A 10,580-nucleotide genomic window follows, 5' to 3' on the forward strand; every position below is an offset into this window, starting at 1 on the left:
AGCCCTATCAACTCCAAGCTGATTACACTCAATCACTGTTTTCTCTTTCAATAACAAGTATGTTTAGTGCTTTTTGGTGTGTTGGGAGGCACTCTGAAGGGTGAAATAAATTACTATTATTATTTTCATTGATCCTTGTACTCTGAGTTATGAATTGTCCTAAATATTCCATTGTTACAGTAGTCTACTTTTCTAAAAGAAAAATACCATGTCAAGTCATGGATAAATAGCAGACTAAGTAAGTAGTAATAACTTAATAGCTAAAAATACCAATAAAAACTATTCAAGGCCAGGATAAAGTTCTTCACATGGAACAAATAAGAAGAATGATTCCTTCAACTAAGAATAATTAAATATTAGTATTGTTTTCTCCCCTATATGAAGTGAAACCATGAAATTTTTAAAAAAGTGGATTTCTGCTACAGATGATTCTGTTCCCCCAAAATAGATATTTTTGCAAACAATAATAACCTATATAATATCTGTTGGAGATGAGCCCTTAAGGGAGGGGATTATGTCAAGAGTTTGCAACCCCAAATCAGGATTAGTGCCCTTTGTATTAGAGGAAAGATAGAATTTGTTTTGATATTAGCATCTTTCATAGAAGAGAAAAGAAGTAGAACTTGCTCTCTCTCCTTCTATTCTCTCTCTCTCCCTTTCTCTCTCTCTCTCTCTTTCTCTCTCTCTTTCACTGCTTTCCATATGAGGGTAGATTAAGGATATAATACACGGTCTCCACTATCACAGATATGAATGACAGAATCACCAGTTTCTAAATCTCTAGGTGATTCCATCTTCAGCTTCCGAGCCTCATGATCTGTGAAAAATTGTTTCTTGTTAAAGCAACCAAGTTACAATAATTTGTTAGTGGAGCACAAACCTAAGGAGAGAAATTCCTTTAGAAAAACAAAAGGAAAGCAAAAAGAGAATGATTTACAATATACACAGTTTATTTTCTGTTTCCTAATTAAATGTACACAGTAAAAAATAATTAAATCTTGTATAAGTTGTTACATAAGTTAAATCTACAAAATACTGAAGAAAACCCCATGTATAATTTACAATTGCATGGAATTTCACTTAATTTAAATAACACATTTTAATTACATTCTAGTTACATATTTGTTTAAAGACTAACTGCTATTATAAGTATAAATGTCATTATTCGGATCTCAATATATTTAACAGTTGAAACTTGGCCATATTATTATAATAAAATCAAAGTACTAGTGATGTACTTAGTTCTATAATTTTAGATAATTACTATGAAAGCTTTAGAGAACATTTGAAGACAATGGCAAGGGAAACATAATTCAGATCCAGTTTTCATTTCTCCTCAAGAAATCCAACCAAAAGTGAGTTTCATGACCAACTGATTTGTATTGGTTCATCCAGAGTAACATTATGATTTCTTAGGTTGATATCTAATATCTAAAAAAGAATAAAATCACAATTAATTATATAACCATAACCACACTTTTTTAACCAAAGATGATTTCTATTTTACAAATTATGTAATCGAGATATTTCTTTATTTGATAGCCTTTTATTCAAAAGTAGAATGGATGTTAAATGACATGGAAAACCCAAGATTATTAACCAATTGTCAATATCAATGACATTATTATTTCCACATAATTGGTAAACATGAGGTAGAGTGGTCCTACAACATCCTCTCTACTTCTCTCCTTTACATTTTTCCAACTGCTCAAACCCAAAATATGGATTATAAAATATATCTTCCTTTACTTTGATCCAAGGGGATTTTAGAAGCTTATTTGATTGCCAATGATTGCACTTTGCACATGTTAACAGTAGTTTACAGAGATTTTATTGTATTGGCATGTATTAGTTGGCTTAAGGGGACTTAGTGTGATAGTTCAAACATAAAATATACCACAACCTAAATCAACTGCCATCTCCGTATCTTTTCCTCATTTGCTGAGTTCCCTTCTTAAAACTGTGTCAATAGGTTTTGTTGTTCTCTTGTCATTCATGATTACCAAGTAATCATTGATTGACCATCATTGACCACATACATGATTGACCACATCCACTCTTTGCAACTTCTCTATTGGCTCTCCTACTAAGCTGGCATCCCTCCCAACAACTCAGCCTGCTTTTAATGTCATTCATTGTGTTTTTTTAAATTTTTATTTCATTTTATTTCCTATATTTATTTCTCAAAATGTTTTCAATATGGTATTTCACACATGCATATATTATAATTTTGTTAAACGGTCTTCTATTGCTTTCTCTTCCCTCATTTCTCTTCCCCCTATTAACTTCAGTGGGTTTGTTATGCCATCTTCATACAGAAGCACAAACTATTTTAATATTGCCTATACATTTCTTTCATTGGAAATATTTCCAATTGACCATATAAGGCATATAATGAAGATAATCAATAAAGTAGCTGTAGCTGTAGGCAGTCATCTCTAATAATTTTATGATTTAGTAAGATCACACATAATTACTAATTTTTCTTTAGCACATTCTGTGCCTTTGCTCAGAAAGTCTGTATTTAATGATCAACTATGTAAAGAAGAGGAAGCGAAAAGTATCAACATTTTAATGCCTGTTACACATCATGCTCTCCTAAGCGTTTTATGAGATCAGATTTTCACCGTGGACACAGCCAATCTGACCCAAATTGACACATTTACTATTAATACAGGTGTTAAAAATGAATCTTAAAATTTGTCTAACATGCTTGAGAAGTGGACATGGATGTGTTGAACGGTGTCCTTTTAACAATGTCCATCACTTACCTTGGTGGTTGTATTATGACTAAAGGGAAGTGCCTCAATATTGTCATTGCGTCTCAAAGAAACCTCATGGATAGCAGTGCTCCCTTCTCCCCACACTGCGATATTTCCAAGCCTAGTTTCATCTCTGTTTCTGTAACCATTTTTCAATATGGTGGTCGTTAAAGTGGTCTACAAAGGTGAAGAAAAAAATAAATAATTTAAAAAACTCTTTCATTGTAGAACAAAAATTAATTGTTTTGGAAAACTTTATCTGCTAAATATCATCTATTACATAGTCCAGGAAACCATGCACTTGAATTAAGTATGTTCCATAATAAATATTGAATAAAAATTTACACATACTTTAACAGAATGGTTTATAAGTAATCTGAGATACCTTGTTTAAATTAAATTCCACCAGTAAATACATGTCTCTTTCATAGGTATCTGTAGAAAAATAAAAAAAAAGAGATGGATTCTTATTTTCAAAGGACAATAATATCAGTGTAAATGACTTTAGTTTCCAAGGAAAATTTTCTTGATGCATTTCTGATTAAAATAAAAATGATAAAAAGTCATCTATGTCTCAATCTACCTAAAGTTCATTGTTGACATAATAATCCCATAAGTGACATTAATTAAATAATTCTATTTGACAGAGTTAAAGTATTTTATCAAAGCTATACCATGATTTAATATAACTCAGTGTTCAAAAGAGAAAAGTCTCAAAATAAAAGGTCAAAAGTAAAAATCTAATTACTCATAAGGTCTGTAAACAATCCCAGTTTTTCTTGATTTCTAACATATTCATATACAAATATCATAGTGGATAGAGAAAGAATAGTAGTTAAGTGAATGAATAAAACATGAAAACAACATGGAAAAGCCAATACATTTTAACTCCTCTTTGACCTATAAATATAGCACTGTACTCATTAATTACTGAAAAATATTTTGCTGTGAAATGTTTGGTAATAACACTGATACTCTGCCAAGTTTCCTGCAGAGTAAAGTGTAAACAAATAATAAGATATGTAAGTGTTAATGTGCCATACATATTTTAGTCTTAACATGTAAATATAAAATAGTAGCCTAATTTAGTCATTTTAAGCACAGAACTAGGTTAAAAAATAGGGATAGATTATTAGGAAAATGTGGGTATTTTGCTTACATAAGAGAACAAGAATGCATATGACCTTTGTGAATGGCATATATTAAATTGTTTCTTTAGGATAAATAGGACAGGTTGACATTTTATGTGGTTATAACTTTGTGAAGCTACAACAGCCAAAGTTTTAAAATAACTTCATTTGTGTGTTCCTTTGATATTTTTGAGAAGGAAAATAATAGTCTACAACAGATTTGATATGTGTTTGTTTAAGACAGGTGGATGTTTAGCAGCTGATTGCAGTAGAAAGCCAACACAGTAACCACAGAAAACTATTTGTGCTGTATTAAGGTTTATATCCAGTCAAGAAATTCCCAGAGCATTATTTGAAAACCTTATACTTAATTATATTAAATATACTGACACTGTGAAATATAACCCAAAAAAATCATTGTAATTGCCCAGAACAAATGTATGTTTTCATGAGGAGATCATAAATAAATATATGACTTTGCTATTACTTTCCAGACTCAGCCCTGGGAACTGAATCAGATAAAGGCCATACAGTCTGCTTGTAGCCTGATATTTTTTTAATGAGGAAAAAAATATTTCTGAAAGAAACACTCCCTACTTATACATTATAAAGCATTAAGTAGGTTAAATTATGATATTCAATATCTCAAAATTATTGCTAATAATTTTAATTGTTAATAATAATCCCAAAATATTGTTACATTATGATATTCAATCATTCCAAAAAACGTGAATCATGTGAATCATACAAAATGTGAATCTCTCAAGTTTTACATTCCTGGGAAATTGTGGAGCAAATGGAAAAGAAATACTGGAAACTGTGAAGAATTTCATTATTGTGTTAATCACCATCGAGGGCCTGAGGAAGAAGATTGATTTCCACACTTACTACATGAAAATGTTAGGAGAAAGATTTATTTTTCCCTCAATTAGATGCTTCTCATTAGCATAGCATTATTTTATCAACCATAATATATTTACTAACAGACTTATTTCTTATGGTGGCAAAACACTTAATTTGACCTGAAGATACACACACACACACACACACACACACACACATGCATTGTGACCTCTTCCTCTTCCTTGTACATTCCTAGGAAATATTTTATTTACACACAGTAACCAACACTGAAAAGCAAGAAAGAAGACAAAACCTCCACTCATGTCAGTAAATAGAAGCAATATGAAAAAAAGATACATACACATGTTGCTGTAAGAAAAATCTATTATATATTATATATAATCTACTCTATAATTAGATGTACTCTATACTACAATATAGAGTAAATATAATCCATTATTATATACATAATTTACTATATGTATTATATATAATTTATATTTCAGAAAACTAGTCCAAGAGATCTTCAATTTCTTTCTTTTTGGGGGGAGGAGGGTGGTCTGGTTGTGACATCTGAACTCTGGGCCTGGGTGCTGTCCCTCAGCTCTTCAGCTCAAGGCTAGCGCTCTACCACTTGAGACACACAGCACCACTTTCGGCTTTTTTAATTTTTTCTTATGTGGTGCTGAGGAATCGAACCCAGGGCCTCATGCATGCAAGGCAAGTGCTCTACCACTGAGCCACCTTCCCAGCCCTAAGATCTTCAATTTCTTACAGATGTTAGTTCATATTAAAAAGTTTTGTGTAAGCTGAGCATTGGTGGCTTGTACATGTATCGCTGATCAAGAGGCTGAGATTTAAGGATTGTTGTTTGAAGTCAGCCTGGGCATAAAAGTCCATGAGATTCATCTCCAATGAACCACCAAAATGTCAGAAGTGGAGCTGTGGTTCAAGTTGTAAATCACTATACCACAAAAGCTCAGGGACAGGGCCCCCACCCTAAGTTCAAGTCCCAGGAATGCCACATCCCCCTCAAAAAAAAGTGACAGCTTTACTGACTAGAGTATTAATACTAGTGGTCAGCAAACTTTTAACTCTCCATGATACCAAAGGACAGGTAGCGGCAGCCTCATAGCTCAAAGTTTAGCTGTCCTGGATCCTCTTCAGGTACAGTCATAATTGAAGTAAGCATAGATGCATGTGTAATGATATATCTTAATACTGAATATTTTTAATAAACCAAACAAAGAAGTGAAACTAATCCACAATGTACAGAGGCCTAACTCAAAATCAGGTCTTTTGGTTTTGTACTTTCTTTGCTCAAGGGACACCTGGGGCATGTAGTTTTTGCTTGTCTTTAGCACTGAATGTATCTTGCTAAGCATTTTGAGCTGATACAGCTAAATGTGTTCTATTCTGCTGTGGGTGACCCTTGCCAGGAAACTCTTACATTATTTAAAATGTAATGTATTTAAAATGTATTTAAAAATGAGATGGGAGTTTTTAAATATCGGAATCATTGTGTAACTTGAAACAATTAATAAGTAGGCTCTTTTAGCTTTCTGCTCAGACTCTAGTATATACTACCAGCTAATGTAAACAGTTTGAAGGATTATCTAGGTTAATGATTAGATTTATCTGCTAGTTTGAGCACTCACTGATAGTGTCGCCATCATCCCAAAACAGAGAACCTCCTGCCATCTGATTGTCATCTGCTGCCACGATGAGCTTCATGTAGTTTTTTCGACTATAAGAAAGAAATAGATAATTTCCTGTACATTTGTGGAATGGTATTTTTGCATATGACATCTGTGCATGAATCCAATGTCATACAAATATAAATACCAATTAATTAGAACACAAATATTTACACAAAAATCAAGACATACATCTTTTCTTAAATGAATTGGTAACACCTAAATCCGTAAAATCAATTTCTTCCTCCTCCCTTTCTTTCCTTTTTTTTTAAATTTTTTTTCCAGTCCTAAACTCAGGGCTTGGGTGCTATACCTGATTCTCTTTGTGCTCAAAGCTAACACTCTACCATTTGAGCCAAAGATCTACTTCCAGCTTTTTCTGCGTGGTTTATTGGAGATAAGATTGTCATGGACTTTCCTGCCCCAGCTGGCTTGACCTTCAATCCACAGGTCTCAGCCTCCTGAGTGGCTAAGATCAGAGGTGTGAGCCACTTGTGCTCAGCTAAAATTCATAATTTTTCATACATAGTACCATGAATGTCTTTTAAAATTGAAGAGTATTGAAGTGTCCTCATCTATATTATTACAACTTATATCATGGCATTTCTATATGACAACTTATATGATGGCATGTATATTATGACAACTTATATCATAGTATTTATATTATGACAACTTATGGCATTTATATTATGGCATGTATATTAGGGCAGTTTGGTGTGACAGCCTCAAATTCCCAAAGAAGAATTTCTCAAACCAACAATGTTTTATTCTCTGCCTTCTCCAATCACAAATGGTAAAGGACTGGTTGTCATGGATGTTTGAAAGTACCCAGAATCAGAAACTACAAGTTTCTTCAAAAACAAGATATTAACCTGTCACCATGACTGTATATATTTGTTAATATCCACTGGGTAAAAGAGAACTCTATCATTGTATCAAGAGAGACTCATGAAAAAACTGGTTTAATCCACAATTTTCCAACACTAACTACATTTTTAGATGAAAAATTTTCACAATTTGTATTGTTTTATATATATATATATATATATATATATATAATGTGGCTATATATATATATCTCTATATGTACATCTATATATATATATCTCTATATGTGGCTATATATATATATCTCTATATGATAGATATAAACATTTACATGTATATCTATATGTAAATGTTTATATCTATCAATTTCTAAATCTAGATAGATATCTATATATCTATAGAGAGACCTATCTCTCTCTATAGATATCTAGACATCGATAAATCTAGATCTACCTATAGATCTTTAAATAGATCTAGATCTAAATAGATCTAGAGACAGCTATAAATAGCTATAGCAAGCTAGCTAGCTATATCCACAACCAATGCTGCACATGTCAATTTCTCCCTTCACACACACAAACACAGACAGACAGAGAAGGATAGGGAGAGGGAGAAGGAGAGGAAAACTGTCCTATAGGAGGTTATAATAGATCCTACAGGTCATCATCATTATCTAAACCTAAAACATGTAAGACAACATGAGTGGACACTTGTGAATGCTGAACTTGGGCTACTGAGGTAAGTTCATGCTGGCTCATCATTGTCAGACATTTTCAGCTGTGACAATGGGCGTTCCATAGAAAACTCTGCCTTTCTCTCCTGTTGCTGAAATGTGAAGCTATTCTATTTTAAATGTCTTATAAAAAATAAAGCAACAATTTATTCCACATATCAGAGGGAGGACTAAAAACAGATCACCTAGCCAAGTACGCCACTGAGAAGACACAATATTAGCTTGTCAATTCTTCTTCACGTTATTACATAGGCTCTCAAGTCTGAATTTGTATTTCACTCCGGGAAGCTGTCTTCCTTTACAAAAGGAAATTTCATCGGAAGCCAATTTCCTCAGGATCTCTTGAATTGCCACATATTCCCACCTACTGAGGTGCTGAAGTTATTTTCCAGAACTTTTTTTTTGAGGCTTAAAAAAAAATTAAAGAGTACTGGAGGAGAAGATTGGATTTTTACAAATATATCTCTGTTGGCTTATTTTTTGTTCTCCTGTATAATAAAGTCTCTTCCCCAGGTGGTTTGTTTACAGTTTATTATAAACTATCTAGTTCCCTGACATGTGGGGCTCCTTAGTTAGGCCACAAACCTGCTACATGCACAGTACAGCACCTGCCTGGGTGCCCTGAGGTCCTTCCAGGGGACTGCCACCAACACTGATGTTCTTCTGCTTCAGGGGACTGCCACTAACAATGATGCTCTTGTGCTTGCTGTGCTGCCTAGGAGGTTGTTCTATTCATCTGCGTCCACACAGGTGATTGTGTGACAGAATAAGGTGCTTGAGAGTCAAGTACATACTCAGACCCTATTAACTAGCTTGAAAGTCATGAAAATATTAAAGGCCTCCTTCATTCTGTCATCTCTGCACTCTACATTGCAAAGTTGAATCAGAGCCCTGGAAAGAGTGTCGCTCACCTATGAAATGTGTTCCGAGCTGGCTCTTGGCATGGCAGGATGTAGCCACCTCGCACATGTAGATTTATCATATCAAAAGGAGCTGAAAAAGTATGGTATCCACCTCTGATATTTATCTCCTCGCCCTGGAAATGGATGAAATGGTTAGGAAAACAAGAGAAAGAAGAAATAGAATCATTCACAATGTTGGTAATTGAGGGGGAACTTTTTAAATTTATTTTTTTATTGTGAAGATACTGTTCAGAGGGATTATAGTTATATGAGTAAGCCAATGATTACATTTCCTATTGAGCATTGTTACCACCCCCTCCTTTGTTTTTCCCCTACCATCTCTTCCCTCCCACCTCCCCAAATCCTCCCTTCCCCCTCCTCACCCCTGAAAGTTGTAAAGTTCGTTTTCAACATAGTGTCTTACACATCTCATTATTACAATGGGTCAACCTGTATCCTTATTGAGAACAACTATAAATCAAATGTTATACATCCGAATCCACGGAACATTCCTCAATACAATAAAGGATCTATATGACAAACCTACAGCCAGCATTATACTCAATGGTGAAAAACTAAAGCCATTTCCTCTTAACTCAGGAACAAGACAAGGATGTCCACTCTCTCCACTTCTCTTCAATCTAGTATTAGAATGCCTAGCTGCAGCAATAAGACAAGATGCAAACATCCAAATAGGATGCAAATAAGGAAAGAAGAAATAAAATTCTCCCTCTTTGCAGATGACATGATCTTGTATTTAAAGAAGCCCATAGATTCCACTACCAAATTACTCAAGCGGATTCAAAACTTTGGCAAAGTAGCAGGGTATAAAATGAATCCCCACGAATCAATGGCTTTTCTGTATGCCAACAATGAGAAAAGTGGGGCTGAAATTAGGAAAGTAATCCATTTGTAATAGCCCCACAAAAAATAAAAAAACCTAGGAATTAACTTAACCAAAGAAGTGAAGGACCTCTATTATGAAAACTTTAAAAACTTGAAAAAGGAAATCAAAAGAGAACTTAGAAAATGGCAAAAACTCCCATGCTCCTGGATTAGAAAGATTAACATCATGAAAATGGCAATACTTCCCAAGGATATCTACAAATTCAATGTGATACCTATCAAAATTTCAACCTCATTCTTCAAGGAAATAGAAGAGGCAATCCAAAAATTCATATGGAACAATAAAAAAACCTCAAATTGCATAAATGCTCCTCAACAGAAAGAACACTGATGGAGGAATATCAATACCAAATTTCTAACTCTACTATAAACAGCTTGGTACTGGCACAAGAACAGACCTCAGGACCAATGGAATTGAATTGAAAACCCAGAAATGAACCTGCAGACCTATAGCCATCTAATCTTCGATAAGGGAGCTAAAAAAATAGAATGGAAGAAAGACAGCCTCTTCAGTAAATGGTGCTGGCAAAATTGGTTAACAACTTGTAGAAAACTAAAGCTAGCTCCTTATATATCACCCTGCACCAGAATCAACTCCAAATGGATCAAAGACCTCGGAGTCAAAACAGACACTCTGAAAACATTATAGAATGGAATACGAGAAACTCTAGGTCTCCTTGGCACAGGCCGAAAATTTCTTAACAGAGACCAGGAAACACAACAAATCAAAGAAAGGTTGGACAAATGAGATTGCATGAAGTTGCAGAGCTTCTGCA

The 10,580-nt window shown here is 34.0% G+C and overlaps 1 protein-coding gene across 1 annotated transcript in view; it reads right to left on the reverse strand.

Moving 5' to 3' along the window:
* Positions 1-1,362: 1,362 nt before the first annotated feature.
* The window catches only part of Si (sucrase-isomaltase (alpha-glucosidase)), a 90,724-nt gene continuing 81,506 nt past the window's right edge, over positions 1,363-10,580 (reverse strand). Inside the window, exons 41-46 of the mRNA XM_013016144.1 lie at positions 9,349-9,355; positions 8,908-9,032; positions 6,394-6,482; positions 3,148-3,197; positions 2,772-2,939; positions 1,363-1,431 (exon numbers count right to left, since the gene is read on the reverse strand). Of these exons, the coding sequence (XP_012871598.1) occupies positions 1,363-1,431; positions 2,772-2,939; positions 3,148-3,197; positions 6,394-6,482; positions 8,908-9,032; positions 9,349-9,355 (508 nt within the window). The remainder of the gene's footprint in view (positions 1,432-2,771; positions 2,940-3,147; positions 3,198-6,393; positions 6,483-8,907; positions 9,033-9,348; positions 9,356-10,580) is intronic.

The sequence above is a fragment of the Dipodomys ordii genome, unplaced genomic scaffold (assembly GCF_000151885.1).
Source record: "Dipodomys ordii isolate 6190 unplaced genomic scaffold, Dord_2.0 Scaffold30, whole genome shotgun sequence".
Taxonomy (NCBI): Eukaryota; Metazoa; Chordata; class Mammalia; order Rodentia; family Heteromyidae; genus Dipodomys; species Dipodomys ordii.